The 22,351-nt window shown below is 38.7% G+C and overlaps 1 protein-coding gene across 1 annotated transcript in view; it reads right to left on the reverse strand.

Annotated features, from left to right (window-relative positions):
• Positions 1-324: 324 nt before the first annotated feature.
• Positions 325-22,351, reverse strand: part of SORCS3 (sortilin related VPS10 domain containing receptor 3) — a 677,010-nt gene continuing 654,983 nt past the window's right edge. The window contains exons 21-27 of the mRNA XM_004611975.2: positions 20,945-21,068; positions 19,199-19,311; positions 15,115-15,246; positions 13,334-13,433; positions 12,238-12,343; positions 4,026-4,186; positions 325-3,205 (exon numbers count right to left, since the gene is read on the reverse strand). Of these exons, the coding sequence (XP_004612032.2) occupies positions 3,141-3,205; positions 4,026-4,186; positions 12,238-12,343; positions 13,334-13,433; positions 15,115-15,246; positions 19,199-19,311; positions 20,945-21,068 (801 nt within the window). The 3' untranslated portion in view covers positions 325-3,140. The remainder of the gene's footprint in view (positions 3,206-4,025; positions 4,187-12,237; positions 12,344-13,333; positions 13,434-15,114; positions 15,247-19,198; positions 19,312-20,944; positions 21,069-22,351) is intronic.

A 22,351-nucleotide genomic window follows, 5' to 3' on the forward strand; every position in this document is an offset into this window, starting at 1 on the left:
TTATATACCTATAATTATTTTGAGTGTTTTGGGTGTTACTCAGCAATTATCATGGCTTACCCCTGAGTAAATATTCAAGGATCACCCTGGTTTGGCTTGGGGAACCATATGTGATTCTAGAGATCAACTTAAACCCAGGTCGGCTGTGTGCAAGGCAAATTCCTCCCAACTTGTTGCACTATAACTCAAGAAACTAAATGCTCATATATACATATATATATAATATTAAAATATATTCACAAAACAAAACAAAAATCATCTTTGTAATTCCTGCATCTTCAATTTTAATTCGGAAAATATGACTTCAGGATATATGGTATTTAAAATAAAGTAGAAAAATTGGCCACAGTTTTCTGGTTTCTTGAGTTTCTAAATTTCATGGACACCTTTCATAAATTTTAAACAATAATATGATAATCCAACATAGCCCTTATAATGCATAAAATATCATAAAACAGATAAAATTATAGTGTATATGTATTATCTTTTTCCTCACCTCACTTCATTCCACCTGCTGAAATCATCAGATTCTAATTGCATTTCTATGTCTCTCAACTCACCCACAGTTTTTTCAAAACCAACATGTCCTTTAATTTGTCCCCTTTAAAAGATAGTCATTGTGAGATTACAAAGTTATTCATAATTGGGTTTCAAGCATATATTGTTTCAAAACCAATCCCTCCACCAGTAGTCATTTTCCTCCACCAACTTAAGTCTTTGCGGTTATTAAGACTTCTGCTCAGAATCTGTAGCCACAAATTACTAATGATTTTAAAAGGTCATCTCAGCAAAGCTCTGCATGTATCACTGAAAATAGGCATAGTAGATAGTACTACTGTTTTCAAGTCCTATTACCTCCTTAGACTGGAGTTATATACCCAAAGCTATTTCATGTTAGAAACACATTTGCCTAACACAGGCAGAGTCTGTTGGACTTGGCCAAGTGTCTTTCTTTAGTCAGTAGAATGAAGATGATGGTTAGTAGAGTAAGATTCTGAACCAAATCCTTACGGGCTCAGAACATTCTACTGGCCTATCCTGGAATTCTATAATCTACCAATAGAATTCCATATTTCAATAGCTGCAGTTCTTGGAATGACAACAACTCGTAGAGCAGGCCTAACTGCTGTTGGCATATAAACTAGCCAAACCACAGAAGCCCTGAGGAATCATGAGCAAAACATAAATGTCTTAGTTCTAAGCCATTTAGAGTTTTCTTTGCTTAAAACAATTACCCAAAGAGAAAAATCTTAGCCAGAATTATATCTTTGATGTACAAAAATACATTTATTTTCAACAATTTCAAAACCACTGTTTTTTTACAGTAGAAATATTCAAATGGAACAATAAAACCAAGAACAGTATATGTACATATACTGTATATATAGATATGACTCATGCATTTGTATTCCAGTGTTTAGTACAAGTATTGCAATTGTCTGCCCCATTTAACCCTTGAAACGAAAACGCAGGATATTCAGATATACTCTAAATCCTGACTTATGCTGTAGCAAGTCAGATTTCTCTAGATCACATTCTCCATACTTCACAGAAGAATGTGAGCAAAATATCCCACAAAAACAAATACAAAATTCATCCTTTCCTCCCTTATATACACAGCATATCATTTTAAAGACAAGTGTGCTCAGTTTGAGCCTGAACATAAAAACAATGCATACAGCATGGCTTCAAGTGACCCTACTAAAAAGAACGGATAGGTGCCAATGTGTGAAAGGGCTGGGTACTGGAGAAGGGAATACAGGCTCTGGCAGCTGCTCACCCCAGAGGCAAGAACTATCTTAAGGGAACTGAAGGCAGACATTTGACTTTAAGGAAGTTGTGTATGTCTGACAAGCAAATAGCACAGCTTTTCTAAAATCATCTTTGACTAGTATCTTTAAAGGCTAGACCTCTAATTGGCCTGCAGGGTTGGCATGGATTCATGGTTCTGCAAAAGCAACTTCCCTCACAACCACTCTAACACTTCTCATGCCAAGACACACCCACTGGACTTAACCTCGCATCTGGAAGACTTTTCGTTTCTGAGCTCAGATGGGCATGAGAAGTCCCCAGAAATGTTTCTACAATATGCAACCAGAAATCAAAAAAGGTCGCCATCGTTAGATCCACTACCTGGCTTCCTAACATAAAAAAAAAACTATTTATCAAGCTGAAAACTATCCTCAACTGTCAGATTTTGGAGGGAAACCTCATTTTCCCACCTGTGTCTTAGTTTGAAGTCCCTCGGGAGCACCATCTTGAAACTTTCTCCATGCCACTGATGGACCAGAAAGACTACCCCTGTTCTATGATGTCACTACAGTCTTCCTTTACCAATTGCCCCAAAGTATCCCTCCCCCCACCCCCATTTATATACATAAGTAGAAACCAGATATGGAGTGGACACAGAGATGCAAGAGTTAAGAGTGACAGACAACTGGAAAGCATCCAGAGCCCAATAGTTCAAGCAGGCCTTGGGGGACTGGTCATCTCTGAGGGTGACTGCATAAGCCCCCACCACACATACACACACACACACATCTTTCTTTTTTCTGTTTTCTTTTTTACTAAACATTAAATTATTTCTTAGGAAATAAAAAGCTATTTACATGGTAATTATATACAGGAAGCCATCTGCAGCCTCACTATGGACATGCGCAAGGCAGAGCCTCTCTCAGAAAGGTGTACAAGCTTTCCATAGCTACATCCACTCCCCACCAACCTGCCTCCTGCAGATCTCACTGGGAAACAGTTTGGATTGTAGGTGCATATGCCAAGGAGAGCTGTCTGTGATTTAGGGGCATGGAGGATTAATGAACAGCCAACCACTTAAAAAAAAAATAGAAAGAGAAACCACTCAGAAAAAGAGACTCCTGCTTTACCCATGGCAGAATAAAGCAAGAGGACTGTGGGAAGATGCATCCTCTGCCCTTAGCAGAAATATCGCTGTGTACAGTTGTCTCCTTATTTCATTCAGCTAAGAACACCCTTGTCTCCCAAAGCTAAGCCTCTAACCGCTTTTAATGGAGGGCCATTGATAAACAAAAGGTAAAAAAGACGCTTCCATTTTCCCATAATAATAGTAATAATTATCATCAAAAATAAAACATCAGAAATATGGTGGACCACATGACTTGGTCTTAAACACTAGTGCAGTTGGGGATCTCCTTTGTGCTTTCGCTGTTTGCAATGGTGGCAATGCCTCCTGCAAGAGAAAGAATACAGAGAGAGAAGGATGTAAGTTCTGTATAGGCAGGGTTTTTTGTTTTATTTACTGCTGGTAATAAGTCACCTTGAACAAATGTTTGATAGGAGTGTATTAACTCTGATATCTGTTTACTCTATTCTATCACCCACTGAATCACTGATATTTTGTGTTTGCTATCCCCCCACCCCACCACATACACACACAAACACACACAACCAACACTACCACCACCATCGCCACCACCACCACTACCACCACCAAGCTCAATGCAAGTTCAGAGAAGTGCATTGTCATATTTTCATTCTACCTATAACTTTAGTAAGGCTCCATGTACTGGACACCTGCTATTTGTCAGACACTGCACATGACATAAAATAGTTAATTTTCACAACAGTCTCAGAAGGGAGGAACTATTTTCCCATTTCACAGATGAGAGATGGAAGCAATAGAGGTCTAGACTGACTTAACAGAAAAAGAATATGATTCCAGACCTATCAGGTGACTATTTTCTGCGCTTATTTAAAAGGGCATTTTGTGTCTTATTCATAAGTAGAGAAGAAATCCAATGTAATGGAGAGCTGGCTTCATTCCTCTCCCAGTCTGATCTCAGTATTTTCAATCTATAGTTAAGGGAAATGTTTCTGCCAATTTTATGTGGCCAGACGAGTGCAGAAAGGTTTTAAGATAAGGTCATGCCACTGAAGTCAGTTTTTCTCCACCTTGCAGTCTGTTGTCATCTGTGAAAGGCGCAGTAGTCTGACTGATCTTGTGTTCAAGGACAGAGAACACAGATGCTCAGAGAGGTGTGCATACATACCAATCACTCGGGTATCCAGCTCTTTGTCCAGCAATTCCTCGGGCTCCGTAAAGTCACTGAGTGTGATTTTAGGGGCATTTTCACTTTGGCTTACTGACCCAATCATCTCTTGTTCTTTGTCATGTTGGACTTGAGCATAGATGTTAATCCAGGGAATTTTCCTACATGGATCAGAAGCAAAATCAGATTAAGATCTCAGGCCATGCCAACTTGCATAAACAGAAATCCTGGATGACAAGGATGAGTAAGCATTTTACAGGACAGACTAATATCAGAGAGGCAGAATGATAACCTAAATATGGTCTCTGGGATTTAAGGGACACAGAACCAGAGACCATTGCCTAGAAGAGATGCAAACCATGGTAATCTTGAGAAATGTATCAATACAGCTGATAAGAGACATACGAAAACCCTCACAATATATGCCTGCAACTAAGATTACTAAGTATCTAGACTTAGAGATTTATAACTTTATATCATAGTGAAAGATTTCTAAGATTGTCTGAATTTAATGAGCTCACATTAGCTTCTATGAGCAGTCAAGAAATGAAAAATTTATGGTTATTTTCAATGATCAGAAAATCATCCACAGGTCAAGTAAGTGTTTTGATCCTTTCCTGATCTGTTCAATAAAATACCTGTATCTTTCTTTCAGGAGCTTGGAGTGATTTAAGGCAAGAACTAAGAGATAAAGATAAAGGTATCAGATTTAAAGAAAGAAGCCAGACAAACAAGGTTGAAGAAGAAGATGGGTTCAGACTGAGACCTTTTAGCATTCATCTTCTGATACAGCCTCAATATCTGCTGAGTCCCTATGATCCGATGTATTCAGCCTCCTCTGGAGTTCTATGGGCTAGAGCTTCTCAGAATTTAATGTATTAATATGTTACCAGGAACCCTCTTAACATGTAGATTGTGGGCCTATAGGTTTTAATGTGATGGGTTGAAATCTGCCAAGCATTCAAATGTTGCTGATGCCCCTGGCCAGAGACCCAAGCTTTGAGTTGCAGATTTTATTATATCAAAATTTTCCCTCCTTGGGGACACTGAACCAACTGTTCTCTTTGTCTGAAAAATATCTGTCTCCACTCTTCTCATGATGATGCCCTTATGGTCCATCAGAACTTGGCTTACAAGTCATTTCCAAGAGTAGTCCCTTGACCACCCCAAATCTCCTTCTGCAATATGTAACTATAGTACTGTGTCTAAGAGGGAAATGAAGTGTATGTTGGTATAGGTGATATAAAATGCAGGATGAATATCTTGGGGCTGAAAAGATAATACAATGGTTATGCCTTCCCTCTAGATCAATCCCTGACAGCCCATATGCCCCCCAAACCCTGCCAGGAGTAGTCCCTGAACACTACCATTGAGGGCCCCAAACAAAACCAAAATTAAATAGAAGCAATGTGCATTTCTTTTGCTTCCACTGTACTAAAAGTACCATGTGAGCAGGGTTTGGTTGGTCTCTTTAATTCTATATACTGAACTTAATATGGCACTTATTGTATGGCTTACAATCGATAAGAATGTACTAAATACATGTAGCACTATAGCACTGTCGCACTGTCATCCCGTTGTTCATCGATTTGCTCAACAAGCACCAGTAACGTCTCCACTGTGAGACTTGTTGTTACTGGTTTAGGTCATATCAAATACACCACGGCTAGCTTGCCAGGCTCTGTCCTGCGGGCTGGATACTCTGGGTAGCTTGCCGGGCTCTCCGAGAGGGCCGGAGGAATCGAACCCAGGTTGGTCTCGTGTAAGGCAAGCGTCTTACCTGCTGTGCTATAGTTCCAGTTCAAATACATGTAAAAAGAAATAATTCAAAAGCCTTTTTATTTTTCTATGCTACAGTCTCAAACCAAGGATGCATTTTTATTTCACATTTTTGATCTAGAAGATATCTCTTTTTTTATTTGTTTGTTTGTTTGTTTGTGGACCATGCCTAGGTGTGTTTAAGGCTTACTCATGACTCTGGGTTCAGGGGTCATCCCTGGCAAGGCTCTGGGAATCATATGCAGTGTAGGGGATCTGACACTGGTCAGCTGTGGGCAAGGTAAGCGCCTTATCCACTGCACTATCTCTACTATAAAATACTTCTTTTACCACAGTAAGTATAAGGAGAAATTGAATGAATGTCCAGACATTTCATGAAACTGACTAACGGCATAGATATTATTAAACTGAGACCTTTGACACCCACTGTAAGTCAGAACATCTTGTGCATTTCAAAAGGAGAATGATTGTGTCCTGCTGGTGCCAACTAGTGGTTTTTAGAGCTATAGTCCACTGCCTATTCCAACTTCCAAACATTTATTAAGGTTTCCTGTACCTAATTCAGAAATCAAGAAGTAGGCTTGAAAATGTAATAGTTTATACTTTTGCTTTCAGTTTTCTTTAATGACCTATTGCTTTATATTAAGAAAGATGTCCCCAAGGCTTGCACTGAACTAAACCAGTTAAATATAATATATAATAACCTTAAAGTTATTTATTTTATGTAGGACTAGCAAATAACAGGCCCTTTAAATGTGTAGAATTATAATTTCATATTGACACTTCCTTATTATCTAAATAGAAAGCTTAAGAACTTAGATTTATTCTGATCATAAATTAGATATGGCTATGACCATTGGGATTCACTGTAGTACTTATTACTTACTAGGAGAATTCAACCATTACTTATCACACAATTCTTTGGATTCAAGGATGTAGCCAGAGCATACTACCTTCTCTTGCCTGATTTCCTGACAAAAAGGCCCTCTAAGAACTTGGATAAATGTACCCATGTGACTGTCATCCACCTTATCCTAATCACTAGAAACAAGATTTTTTTAAAAAACATTGAAAAATGTTTGGGAGGGAATACATTTATACCAGAATCTGAAGTTAAAAAGTGGTTAAAAAGTTAAAAAGTGGTCAAATTGTTCAATTTTACTACAAATGCTACAGAATAACTGAGAATGAAATTCAAGATTTAACCTCATGTTGTAGGTAAGAGTGATAGCACAGTGGGTAGGGCATTTGCCTTGCACACAGCTGACCCGGGTTCGGTTCCTCCGTCCCTCTTGGAGAGCCTGGCAAGCTACCGAGAGTATTTCGCCCCAAAGGCAGAACTTGTCAAGCTACCCATGACATATTTGATATGCCAAAAACAGTAACAACAAGTCTCACAATGAAGATGTTACTGGTGCCCGGTCGAGCAAATTGATGAATAATAGGATGACAAGTGACAGTGACAGTTATAGGCAAGAAAGGTGAAGAATAAAGAAATTTAGACATGTCTTTGGCTAAAGTCTACACTCATGTAGATTTTAATAAGAGGATAATATGGATAAACCCAGTTCACCTATTAAACCAGTCTTTATTCATTTTCTCCAACTTGCCTCTGTTTCAAGCCCATGAGGAAATTTACAGATAATTTAGTTGGCTTCACAATATGATGAAAAATTTTCTGGAGAGTAGTCTAGAAAAAATATTAAATCTCGGGACTGGAGCAATAGCACAGCGGGTAGGGCGTTTGCCTTGCACGCGGCCGACCCGGGTTCGAATCCCAGCATCCCATATGGTCCCCTGAGCACCGCCAGGGGTAATTCCTGAGTGCATGAGCCAGGAGTAACCCCTGTACATCGCCAGGTGTGACCCAAAAAGCAAAAAAAAAAATTAAATCTCAAATGGATTTAAGATAACGAGAAAATGAAAGGTACATATTTCTAGTTATCTTAGGTTAAAATAATTTAAAAAAAAATTTAAATTTTAAATAATTTTTGTTTTGTTTGGGGCCACATCTAGTGGCCCTGTGCTCAGGAGTAAGTAACTAAGTATACTCAGTAACTCAGTGCTAGGGATCAAACTAGAGTTGGTCATGTGCAAGGCAAGCAGCTTAATCCCATATTATTTTTATGGCTCAAAAGTATAATTTTCGATATTTCAAAATATTTTAGATACATCTCATGGCTGCATTTTGTATTATGCCTGAGAGATCAGAAAAGTGCTGTAATTATCAAGAACAAGATCAAGTGTGGGAGTCATTATCCTGTTCACTTAAGGGAAGTTGGGACTCAACATCTCTATTCTCTTTGCCCTGTCAAGCGATCATGTGTGACAGTGAGTCTATCCTCAGCTCCGGGCACATAGTTAGCACTTAATAAATGTTAATTTAATGACTAGGTGGTTTTATTTTTATTTTTAAAATTTATTTTATGTTTAATTGAGATATATGGATTACAATACTATTAATAATTGTTATGCTCATAATTCCAACACCACATCCATCACCAGCATACCCATCTCCTTCCCCTAAAACCCTCAATTGCGTGGATCAGTTCTTCCATTATATTACCTTTGGACGGTTGTTGCTACCTCACTGTATACCTTAAAGCTCCAGATATGAGAGATAGCTGAATGAATAGGTAGTTTTAAAAGTCAATGCTGGCAATTATCAGTTTGAAGGCTGAAGGCCAGCATGGCCAGTGATCTGGAAACAGAAACAGAACTGCCCTTTTCTCCTTGATTGTGCCGTTCACATGTTTGCTAGTAAATGAAGCTACTTTAATTTAAAGAAAGCTAAATAGCACCAAAAAATCAGTTCCACGCCATACAATTAACTATTATATTGAGCAGTACAGTCCAAGGAGCATTTTCATCTGCTGGAGAGAAATCCAAGGAACAAAGGCTACTCAGAAACATAGATAAGAACTCGAAATCCGCTTGGCAGCAAGTGAGGCACCAACCCTAGCTTTCCCTTAAATTGCAGGGTACTAGAAGAGAAAGGGGAACAACAAATAAATGAAAGAAAATGCAACAATACCTCATAAAAGAAAACAAAATTCAACAATACCTCATAAAACAAAGAAATACCTCATAAAACAAAAAATACCGGATCTCTGCCGGGATGTAACCCCAGTGGCCTAATGTGTGCAGCCTCTCTGCTGCTGAATGAATATGATCCCAGAGGCCAGCTAAACTACTTTTGGTATCAGCAGCTTCTTGAAGAAATGTCTCTAGACTGTGAACTAAGCTGTGGCCCCATGCCGCCCCAGCTTAGTTTCCCAGGAGGGGAAAGGTTTTTCTCTCTCAGCTTTTCCTTTCTGGGGGCTATGGCGTGCTGACGGCCATCTTATGAGGATCACTAATGAGAGATATGAGCTTGCAATGATGCTATTTCTGGCAGAAATTTCCCTGGACTTAGTTACTAAAATACTAAAATACAGAAATCCAAAACCTCATACCTCTTCATTCTCAACAATGGTAAACAAATTATCAAATGCTTCCTTTTCAGCAGGTCTGACTTTTGGGGGAAACTCCAAACAATAATAGTGAGTTTTTTGTTGAAATATTGAATGTAACCAAAGTAAAGAGAAAATAAAGTGAAATTTATCAGCTACACAGGCGGGGGATGGGGGAGGATGAGGTGGGAGGTATACTGGGGTTCTTTGGTGGTGGAATATGTGCACTGGTGAAGGGATGGTTGTTCAAGCATTGTATAACTTAGACTTAAGCATGAAAGCTTTGTAACTTTCTACATGGTGATTCAATTAAAAAAAACTCATAAAAATATTCTAAGGAAAAAAGTCAGAAAAGGGAACTAAAAAATGAAAAGTGACTGATGACTACTCATAGTTGATACTGCTGTTTATTCTGTTTCTTATAGTCTTATCTACGTGAGTCACTGTCAGGAATAAGAAGAGGTTGATACTTGAGGACTACAAAGGTAGAATAACTCAAATATTTCACTAACTTCCATAGATTCAAGCATTAAAATATATTCCTACTAAGACTGGAGAGATAATACAGTGGAAGGGAAGGTACTCGCCTTGCACAGGCCTATGCTGGTTTATATCCCCAGAACTGCACGTGGTCCTTCAAGCCACATCAGGAGTGATCCCTGCGCAGAAATTCAGGAGTAAGCCCTGACCACAGCTAGGTGTGGACCCCAAACAATTTAAAGATGCCTATATGAACAAACTGGTCTCCTGGGGAGTTTAATGGCATGGGGGAGAGAATAGAAGACCTTCCAAGTTACAAGGTAAGTAGCCCCTGGATTTGGAGCAACCAGACACAAATGACTTTTTGCAGAATATTTTTGGCCCTAGTATCCTCTAACAATGGGGAAAAGAGCCAGAAGGTGATGAATTTGCTTTAGTTCATCGTTAAGCCCCAGCAACCACAAGGTTTTCTCATGGTCAGAAACTTGAATGAATGGAACTGTGCTTTGTATGTAAGCAGAACACATGTAAAAATAGGGAATGTAGTCTATTTAACTAGTCTATTTCTCTACTGAATCCTTGCTTTTGAATTGTGATAAGGAGGACTTCCCTCCTCGTCAAAGAACACAAGGAACGCCAGTGGGCAAGTGGATATGTCTCAATCCAAGCAGATAGAAACTCACATATTGGTCAATAAATCAAATAGGAAGGTAAATTCTACATTTTCAGGGGTAAGTATGGAATGATTCTTGATCTGTAATACGCCAATATGCATAGCGAGTAAAACCATAGTATTTTCAGCTTGAAACATACAGAAGTGGAGAGTTCAAGTGGCTGAGATCTGGTTAGAGTACATCAACCTTAACACTGTTATTTTCCAAAATGCAAAATAACTACTTGTAGGCATCTAGAAAGACCTCCCAAGACCAAATTATGCTTTCAAGATGGCATCCCCATCTACAAATAATTGAACACATTTTCACTGTCTATTCCTAGAGAAGTACATCTTTTAGCAGGGTGGGGTGGTGGGGGATAGGGTGGGGGTGGTGGGAGGGATACTGGAAACATTGGTGGAGGAGAATGGGATGAGTAAACAATCACTGTATGACTGAAATGCAAACACGAAATTTCATAAGTTTGTAAGTGTATCTCATGATGATTATAATAAACAAAAACAAAAAATAAACAAAATCAATGACATTATGACCACATAAATATGGTATTTCCTCTTTGGAGTTAAGTGAGCGGCACTGTAGGTAATAATTCCTTACTCTTCTTATTTTAAAATGGTAGTTGTTAATCTGAACTGTACAGCTGTTATTCAAATAAACTTATAAATATATATATATTTATATTTATATATGTAAAAAGCACATCCTTTTGCTATAAAGGATTTTTTGAGCCTACTACATGCATGCCAGTTTAGAACACATAGTGAACCTGTGGCAGACATGTTTTCTGTTATTTATAATAGTGCTGCTTTGTTGATTATGTAGTTATGTGCCAGGGTTAGAATTTATGACATCTAAACCATAGAGAAGGCAGATTCAGTTGCCTAAGTTCATAACGGCTGAAAGCAAAAGTTGAGTGTGTCTGAATTCGAGTTCCTACTCTAAACAATTACATGCCTTAAAGGAAGTATCACATTATTTGGATAACTTTATGAAATTTTATGTTTTTATTATTTCACCCCTCATGGTCTTGAAAATGATCTCTATAATCCATTTGCCTTTAGAAAAAGAAAAGAGAAAGGGGTCTAGTGGCTGAATATGGCTTTTCATGCAGACTGAAACACAGATACTATTATGGAAGACATCGTGTCAGTATCATTTTGTGCATGTGTGTGTGTGTGTGTGTGTGTGTGCAGAGTAGGCTTCAACTACAATTTTTCTTTTTAAGCAACCAGAATTGTCATTGATCTAAAGAAAAATATCTGAATATTTGATACCTTACTTGAGAAATTTAGATGAAGTTTGAAACCCCTTACATTTCACTCAAAGTGATTAAACTGATTTTATAGATTATCCTTTGCTGTCCTGACTCACATATCTAAAATTTAGATGGATTTCAGATTCATCATTTTAATTTTAATGTGGTTTAGAAAACAAGGTTATTGGGCTGGAGCGACAGCACAGCGGGTAGGGTGGTTGCCTTACACACGGCCGACCTGGGTTCAATTCCCAGCATCCCATATGGTCCCCCAAGCACCACCACGAGTAATTCCTGAGTGCATGTAACCCCTGTGCATCACCCATTGTGACCCAAATTTTTTTTTAAAAAAAACACAGTTATAATAGTGTTTACATTTATGGTTCTGAGGGATAAAGTTACTGCTTTTTAAACACATTTTCTCCCAACACTCAACTAGTCCTGATTGTACCCAATGATAAACAGAGCTTCCAGAAAATTTATGACATGTATTTGGGATATGTCAAAGAATACTGGTTACTGAATTATTAGCCCACATTAAACTAGCTCTGAGATTAAAGCTTAACACATACCTTTTAAACTTGTAGATCAGAAACACAGCCAAGCCAACAAATACCACTGAAAGGAGCATAAGCATGGCTGAGCTGCTGTGTCCCGCACTGGAGTCCACTAAAGGAGCTAGGTAAGAGGAAAGAAGAGAAACGCTCAAGTGGAAACTATTAGCTTGAGGAAGTACATAGTTCAGAAAGAACGGAAGTTGATCTCCAGATGATCTTTTACCCCATCTCCAGATGCCCTGAGTGCTAGGTGACCACTAAAAGGTTATGTTATGAGAATAGTACCCCTGATTACAGCCTTCTAGAAACTGAAACTTGTCTGCCTGGGGAAACTTGTAGTTTTTTATATATACTTAGAAGTATATGTGTCCAACCACTGGAAATAGGTCTTGAATATTCTTCTCATAGGCTGATTTCCTGTCAATACAACTGAAGGTGATCCATGGAGAACTTTTAGATTAATTGCTGATTAATAATGCAATACCTTCAGCCTCTTCCTCTAAACTGAGGTTCTAAGAAACTTCTTGATGGCCATATTTAGAACATTCATATCCATAAAGCCTTATGTTAATAAGAAGGATTAGAAAAAGGCTCCCAAGACAGCTAGTGGAATCCAATGGGATATGCATTTTTAATTTATTTTGCATTTCTTTTACAAATTAATCAACGAGTTGTTTCTTGTTTTACATGCTTCAACGAATATATGCACATTGAAGAGATTTTAGAAATTATCTGATCTTAACTCACAACCAAGACACATGGGATCATAGAGAATCATAGACATTAGGAAAGCCTAAAATCTAAAAGAAACCTAACTGTTGAAAATTAAAATGTCAATCAAGTGAAGTGCCAAAGAAATTGTAAGTTTTCCCCAAGATAACTGAGGTGATTCAAGAGCAAAACCACTCCTGAGAAAGTCCTCTTTCTACCACACAAAAAGTCTCCAGAAAGATGCCATTAATCTTTCTGAACCATTAGTATATGAAAAAGTCCTGCCACAAAGCTATTGTCAGGCATTCAAGGAGATGTATTTGGTAATTATCTCATTCCTTTTCTCTCTGAATAACCGATCACCGTAATTATTTTCTCCCAGCTCCCCAGATGTACTCACCTAATGTCAGCTGTGTGACATACACGATGACCTGAACCCCTGGCTTCAGCTCAAACTGGACCAAGTTCTGGTTCAGAGCATTAAACAACATTTCCACAATCTAGAAAAAATTTAAAATAATAATAATAATAATAATAGATTTCTATGGGAAAATAATAGATTTCTATGGGAAATTACGATATGTGATAAATCTCTTCCGAGAGCGAGAAACCCAGGTTCACAAGCAAAAAAATTCAATCAAGGGATGGGAGACTAGAAAATTTTTGTCACATTGGTTTTCCCAGTCCAACAATGCTTGGAAAACCATGGGAGTAGTCAGTGACTTGGGAGAAGAGAGCAAAGTGGAAAAGGTGAGTTCAAAATTATAGCGAATTGGCTGATAACAGACAGAGATGTTCAGCTCCGTGCTTAGTGCCTTTTGTTCATTGCATTCAACGCCCCATAGAAAGACCTGTGGTAGACTCAAATGTAAGAATATCAAGCCATCATTAATTCTTTCATCTTATCAAGCAATCCATTTAGGTTAGAGAAGCACCTGCCAGGATTAAAGTAGGTCCAACCACCTCCAGCCCTGCCCTCCCATACTCTGAGACAATGGGAGGCAAACATCAAAGCAGAAGCTGCCTCCTTTTTTATGGGATAATTTTTCTCTTTACTTTTCCCCCAGCAAGTCTCTGAACACATAACATCGATTTAATCACTCCGTAATTCCCACATGAAAGCTAAGGCAGACTTGGGCTGTTGTCCCTAACTCTTATCTCGCAGTGCATGCCTTAATATCACAGCTGCTATTCATCACCGTAATTACCTATTTATCTAAATGGATGGATATTGTAGCTTCCAAATATAGTTCACACATGCCACTTGCTATTTCAGAATAAAGAGGTCTTGTAAAAGTGATGGATGCATTGAGATGCTGAATTTATTTTCAGCCAACTTCCATAGGCAACTCTGCAATGCCTGCCCAGAGACACGGACTGCAGTGCACCACATGGCTTGAGGGCTACAGATGGACAGGAGGATGAGAGGACAGTGGAAGAGGGACACAGAAGATGCTGAACAATGATCACCTCATGGGGAGCTGAAGTGTTTGAATCATGCTGGTGTTCATCAGTCCCGACTTTTCTCAACTCAGCATTATGAGAAGGCAGGGAAAAGGAAGGCGACTTGTAGGATGTCGCCATGAGGGGCAGGTTGTGTGACAGGGATTGCCATGAGCTCTGTCAGCTCCACTTTTGCGAGAGTGCGTGGGTTGCAGGAGCAATGGGCCCACTGGAGAATGATAGTAAATACTGATGGCTTTCACTAACGCAGCTTTCAAAACAAGTCAGAGCAAGAGAAGGCAATCCATCTGTCTGCAATGAAAACGACTGCAAAGAAGTTCATTTTCTCCCCAGAAGCAGAACTTAGATCTGGAGCTCTAAAGATAAGAAGCACATTTCCCGACAAACAGATCAGTAAAGTGACTTTCCTCTGCCTCTTCTGTCTCTTACTCCCCTAGAGTACATCACAGGGTGGGAACCACAGCCAAGGATGAGGGATGCTGATATCTGACATTTGAACAAATGATTCCAAGCTGTCTTTCCCTCTTGGGTGGTTGGGTGTATGTACCCTTGTGCTCATCCTGGGTAAAGCTGGTGATTCTTCCAAGGCTGGGTATTGGTCAAAGAGTGAAAAGCTGATGGGCCCATGGGAAAGAGCTTGCCTCCTTTCCTGGCTGGCAACAAAGTGGTCCTAGAATGGAGCCGTAGACGCGGTCACCCGAGTGTTCTGTCACTTACTTGTTCCAGGTCACCTTCATTGCCTTTCCGCCTCTCTGTCAGGTTTTTTGGAGGGAGGATAAAGAGCTCAGCAGAAGTGGGCAGTCCAGGAAACACAGCCACCAGGATCTGCTCCTCAGGGACGCTCGTGACCTGCAAATAGATTTAGGCAAGAGAATGAGACCCCAGCAGTTCCAGCTGCCCCGTCTTGATATGAGGAGCATCAGCTATCTTCCCAGCTGAAAGGATCAAAATATCTAAACTACCTATCAGTGGAGGGGTGCCCAGAGGTGCCCAGTGAAGCATGCGGTTCAGTGCAGAGCAGGATATTGCGGCTGGGGCTCCTACATGCAAAGCAAGTGCTCCAGCCATTGGAGCATCTCTTCAGCACCCTCCAGTACATTTTTTTTTCAAATGCAGTACTTTAGGTACCCATTTCTATTTACACACAGGATTTTCTTTGTTCGCTCTGGAACTGCAAGGGTAAAAAAAAAATGCCTGATTTTTCTACCTCCTCTGCTCTTCTAGACATTTCTATTGAAAGTAAAATACTAACACAAATGATTTTCAAAATGCTGTCTGCTAGAAACATCTGCAAAAGCTCCTCCCTTATTTTTCATTTTCTGCACTCAAAGGACTGAAATATGAACATTCTGGCTGCATAAGAGGAAGAAGAAGTTATAAACAAGTTTGGGAAGATGCAAATGGTGCGGGAAGCAAGGCAGACTTGCACTTATTAAAGCAGGAATTTTTTAAAGTTAAAATTGCTAATACTGGTAATGCTTTAGTGAGGAGACTCCCTTATTTCTTACTAGAATCTCTAAAAATGGATAGATGTTGCCAATTTGTTTTCTATAAGATTTACATTAAGGCCATAAAGATATGCATCGTCTTCACTTAGTAACTGTAACTTGGAGAGTTTATCATAAAGGATTCTAAATACAGAAACGGCATATACGGGAGAAATATAACACTCTTTAAAATAGCAAATAAATTGCTATGGTTCAAAATTGGAAATTATTAAGTAAATAATGGTATAATTGTTTGACAGGATGATATTCCACCATTAAGATGGTAATCAGTACAATAAGCCAACACGGAAATATACTTAGACCTGCTACATTCTGATCTATTTTCTTCCACTTCTTTAGTTACAGCTCTATAAAAATACAAATGCAGAGAAGTAAAAAACAAAACACTAAAAACATTAAAATGCCGAGATTATGAGTGAATGCTTCCATTCCTGAGTATTTGGTAAAAGAGTTACATTACTTTTGATAAAACTTACTTTTGTAAGCGTCTATGTGAAGAGAAAGAAGTTACTCTCCCTCCCTTCAAAAAAGATGCTGATTCTTTCCCATGTGTCTCCTGGAGATCTTTGCACAGAACCACTTCTTTAGCCAATGCAAAATGACACATTATATTTAACTTGGTTGAAATGTTCACCTCCTCCAAGAAGTCTCTCCTGATTTTATCTCTGCCTGCACTTATCCCTTTCCCATCAGTATCTCATCCAAGGTCTTCCAGCTTCATTTACCCACCAAATTCAAAGGATTTAGATCATGGCCATTCCATATGTCATCTGAGTAAAAGTAGGTTCTTACATGCATGTTTGTCCATATGTTCTCTGGGGCACTTGAGGCATCTCCATTGTTCTGGTTATGCCTCACTAAGAACAAAGATTCACTAAGAAGTTTTCTGATGAACTGAATAGAACTGGAGGTTTAGTAGTTTCCCATTTTCTCAGCTCTAATTCCTATCTGGAACTAGGTTTCCGGATTGGAGTGAAGTCCCAGAGATGTGATAAAGAAAAGTGATGGCGCTAACTTGCAGGGCTCTCCAAGGCCAGGATGCTGAGAAGTCCAGCATTCTCGAGGGAGGGAGCCTGGGACCCAAGGCAGTATTGCCAGAGACACCTTAGTCTCTGGTGCTGGCCATGACTGTAAGCAGCCAGAATCTCAGAGCCTATTCCCTAGGGCATGAGAAGGTCCGGGACTAACCGAGAAAGGTGCTCAACCAATGGTGAAAAGGGAGTGGTTTATTAGAGGCAGACATGGCGTGACTCTTTTCCCCAGAGAACAGTGGTTTCAGGTATGTCAGTCAGGAAAGTCTGTAAGTATTTTAGAGATGAGTGTCCAGGGACTCACTGGCAGCTCAAGAGAGGGTCTGAGTCAGGGTGTGCACATATCTTAGAACTGCTGTGGTGATTTTCCAGCTGCCTGAGGGAAGTTGTGTGGGATGAAGGCAAAAGGATCACTTGATCTGATGAAGTGAGCAGACTCATGTCACCCCATCCAAAGGGACATGTGTGTGACAGGGCCTCATAGGATTTCAGGCCCAGGTACCAATGGAAATCATCGATTACTTATACTCAATATATTTATAATAATTACATATTTTAAATTTAAAAGTCAGTGTATTTTTAGTTAAGGCTATCACAAAACACAACACAATTCTGAATGCTTCACAGGCAAAAGCATAGGAGAGCAGTCTTATTTTTATTGCTCTGTAAAAATGGATTTGAAATAGTTTTTCTTTTAGACATCTACCCACAGGAATACTTTTATAATACTTTCTTTTGTTTATTCTTCATCTTTTCTGTCCACTCCTTCTCCATGGCCTTCCTTGAATCTCCCTCCTCTCTCTTGGGAAGCAATAGCTTTCATGTCTTTCCCGCCCCTCAGCCCGCCTGGGAAGTCAAAGATCTGATACAACCCCAGGCCACACATCTCTCCCTCAGCATGAACCTCTGCCCCATATTCAGATTGTTATTTCTGGATATTTTGGTTTTTACCACCCAGTGGCTTCTCAGCGGCTCCAAACTCCAATGGAGATCAAACCAGTGTTCCCCAAACAAACATAACTCTCATCCAGATCAACAATAAGACTATCGCTTATCTAACCTTGCCATCAGAAAGGTTTTCTATTTCCTGGATCCCAATTCTAACTTTCCACATAGTCTTTGAATATTTTCACTCCAGGATCTTCTATTATGGCTGGTTTAGACAACTGGAAAAGTCTATGAACCAGTCAACCTACACAAAATATGAAATATCTCCAGCCTACTCACCCCATAGGTGCCCCTTCTCCATATTGCCACCAGATTGGGTGAAATATTAATTTAATATTAGCAGTATTTTTCTTAAGTAAAAAAGTGCTTGTCACATCTTCTAATGCCTGTGGGATGTATGACAACCCTGATTTTGCTTCTCAGATCTTGACAAGTGCATTAACCATCTAAGTTCCACATCAACCACAGCTGACTGTGAACCTGGAGCTGGGTCATCCAGCTGTGCCATTAGCAAATACACTGCTCTCTTTCAACAGCCAGTGGTCTTGCACATGATGTTTATTTACCCTGAAGGACATCGCCGTCTCTTTATTAGCTACTATGCATTCTTCTCTGAAAGCACCCTGATAGTTGACAAGTGGATACTGAATCAAACATGCGTTAAGCCTACTTTACTCCGAATCATACTTATCTCAAGCTCTTTTGAAATGCTGGTCATGTGTCTACCACAGAATTAATTGCACACTGGAATTATAATTTCATTTAAACTAAATTTATTTTATTCATCATTTTAATATAGTGCCTAGCTCTGAGCAGACAGTTAACTTTTTTTTTTACTTTCTCTAAGGCAACAGGTCACTTGATTAAATCTGTATCTATTACCCTAATAGCATGCTGTAGTCTTTTGATTACCAGTGACAATGGTAATACTGTGAGCATGAATATCTGGCCAAGAAACACCTTTGATGAGTAAAGAAACAGCCGAATAAATGAAACCAGTACAGATTCAATAAAAGGGTCTAATGGTTCATTAAAGTTGTAAAGCTCAAACTCTCATTTCAGAAAATATTCACTAAAAATAATACACCATTTTCCTTTATCAAACTCTCCTCCACATTTCCCCTCCTCATCTTTCCCATCTCTTTTCTCTTTTTCTATTCCCTCCATCCTTCCTTTGCTCCTCTATTTTTTAATTTATTTTACCAGAATGATCTTTCTCTAGGTGTAGAGAAAGTTTACAGTTTAAAACCATGAATATGCCTCAATTATACAATTAGGTTCTTTTCTTTATTCACAAATATAAGGCCAACTTACTTTAACCAAAGCTCGCTTGATGACATTACCAATATCTTGCCTCCACTCAGGAATGTCAGGATTGTGGTAATCCAGGTTGGGAGAGAATGATAAAAGTTGGGACTGGAAATATTCTGCAATGAAAGAGAATTTGTGAGGCTAAAGTGGGTAAGAATGGAGTAAAATTATAGTCTCTATGTTTTAAGAAAATCATATTTCATTTTGGCCTCAGCTAAAGTGCCTTATTTTCCTTTGTTGCTTTGCTTCTAAGAGAATAGGTTTTGGTAGGGAATAGATTTATACCATTTTTTGTGGGTCCCAGGATCTGGAATGGCTATTTTAATAAAAGAATTTCAATGAAATAAAAGGTACATAGGAAACCTCAGAAGAAGGCTTTTGTTACTTTTGAGTCAACAGCAAAAGCACTGCCAAACTAAACTTGATTTAAATGATACATATTAAGTTATTTACTCCTGAGTTCCCATATCATTTTATAAACTTTCTCAAAAGATTAGTACTATGCTGAAACCCTGGATTCAGTTTGTGGGTAACATTCAATTTCTTATATTCTTACTGGGACATGAGTCTGTTAACTTAGTGGTAAGTTATGAAACTATGAGATACATACTTCGAGTACTTAATATATATTTTGATAAAAAATCATTATTTAAATTTTCAAGGGTACAAGATACAAGACTAAGCATCAAGCTTGAAGAGACACAGAGAAAGGAGCCTACTTTTTTTAATTTATTTTTTTAATTTTGAGTCACCGTGAGTGTACAGTTACAAATTTACCCATTTTCGTGCTTGTGTTTCCCTCATACAATGTTCGAGAACCCATCCCTCCACCAGTGTCCATTCTCTACCACCAATGAACCCTGTATCCCTCCCACCCTCCAATCCTGCCCCCCCCACCCCGCCTCTGTGGCAGGGTATTCCATTTTGTTCTCTCTCTCCTTTTGGGTGTTGTGGTTTGCGATAGAGGTATTGAGTGGCCATCGTGTTCAGTCTCTAGTCTACTTTCAGCATGCATTTCCCTTCCCGCGAGGGATCTCCAATCACATTTTACTAGGTGTCCCTTTCTCTATCCGGGCTAGCTGGGAAAGGAGCCTACTTTTAAGGAGACAGGACTATTGTCTGAGAAAGAGAACATTATACCTTTGTGTAACTTTCTACAAATTCCCAGGTATAATAGGTGTTTTTAGAGTATTTCAAGTGGTGCAATTTAATTTTTTAATAGCTTAGTAATTAGGAATGGTTTACCAGCCTTATATTTTTAGCCTTCTTTTCAACCCATGATGTTAGAATATCCAGTAATTAAGAGTATAATATCAGTTATATGTAGTTCTTCTCAACTATGAACTCTGCAAAAGTAAGATGCATGACTTCTTCAGCTTCTGAAATCGCTGGTCTCTATCTCACGAAAGTGCTTCTCACGTGTGTTATAGGACCTCAAAGAGACATCAGGTCTAAATGTTCCTGTGGCAGTTTTTCCAGTCTATCCTAACATCTCTGTTTAATGGGAACTCCATGAGACTTTAATGCAGGAAAATCACAAAATATAAAAAAAATGTTTTTCTGGGAACTTATTTTCTTATAACCCTAGTCTTTATTCAGGACTGGCAATATATTAGAGATGTCTTGGAAAGCTGCATAATTTTCTCTTGGTCTGGGGAATTTACAAAGTAGTCAGCAACTGCCCCTAAATTTAGGGAAGGGAACTGGCTTTGTAGGCAGAATTATCCCAGGGGAATTTTCAGGCTTTACCATGAACTGCGATGTCTTTTGTGTCCTGGATAAGGGCATTCCCAGCTGCCACCTGAACAGTAATAGTATTGGTTCCTTCTGCAAGGAATGTGAAGGAAATGCTGCTGTCCAAGGTGATGAGAGGCTAAAAGAAAAGCAGAAACATCCATTTAGTCCTTTAAAGGCTATTCAAATCCCTCCTTTCCTGAAAATCTCAGATCATCACAAATCTGCAAAACATTTGCATAGACCCAAGGGATCCTAACATTAAAATTATTTTAATCCTAAAATGATTATTAAATTCTGGAAGATATTAGATACATGCACTGTAAATTCTAATCCAGAGATGGATATGGTATTCCATGCATTTCGCATGGCATTTCACTCTTTATCATAGAACAACATAGAAGCAACTTTAGTAACCTGTTTCTGTTTGTTTTTGGAAGCTAAGGTCATTTTTCTACTCTTCATGACACTTGTATTTTTATCCTGCATTTCATCAGGTGGCAAAACTTTTCATAGAATTGATAATATCTTGTTCAGTTTTATATTGCCCTTGGAACACTGCTTACATATAGCACAAAACATGTATAAAAGTCGTATTTCTTTCATGTAGCTAGCTTTCTGTTGTTTGCTTATTTAATTATATCTGTGTTTTTCCATTGCAAGTCATTTTTAATGGCTTGGAAAATAATATATGAGCCAAACATCTGCAATTTTGCTTTGTCTTTCTATTTTTTTTCTGATCCTAACAGATTGGAACTTCCCCAGGATATAGAGTGAAACAGAATAATTATATACTTTTCTAAGAATTGAGATCTCAATAAAAGCTAGAGCTTATTGAAGAGAACAATGATCCTGAGATCAGTGTCATTTTTTTTCACTAGTCCTCTGCAGTCCCTTTTCTTGTCTTTTAAATTCTTGGGTGTTTTCAAGAGAAGAAAAGAATTAGGTGATGGTAATCAGAAAGCCTCAGCAGTATGCCAGCATTCTTCCTTTCCCCATTGGGACAGTATAGGCTAGACAGTAACACTAGCCAGTTTGGGATGTACAAAGCTGGTATCCCTTAGGGCCAGGGATCAACCAGCTTATCCAAGCACAATTAGAGACTTATTCATTTATTATTGGTTTACAGTATTAAGTAAATTTCAGGAGTAACCATAGCCTGTACTTCAGTAGGATCAAAAAGGCACAATTCAGACAGTAGAATTACTACAATACCTCAATACCACCCTAATTCAGAATTTTCAACTAAAGATCTGAAAAAATTATTTTATTTATCCTTCTTTAAATTTCCAAAGTTCTAGTTTATGATTAAGCTGATGACTGGAACTGGGAAGGATTAAAGAAGACCGAAACTTCTAACTCTTGTTTATGACTGTTCAATGAAAGAAGTATATGATAGAAAGGTCAAACACTTTTCCCAGT

Source organism: Sorex araneus, chromosome 11, assembly GCF_027595985.1.
Source record: "Sorex araneus isolate mSorAra2 chromosome 11, mSorAra2.pri, whole genome shotgun sequence".
Lineage (NCBI taxonomy): Eukaryota > Metazoa > Chordata > Mammalia > Eulipotyphla > Soricidae > Sorex > Sorex araneus.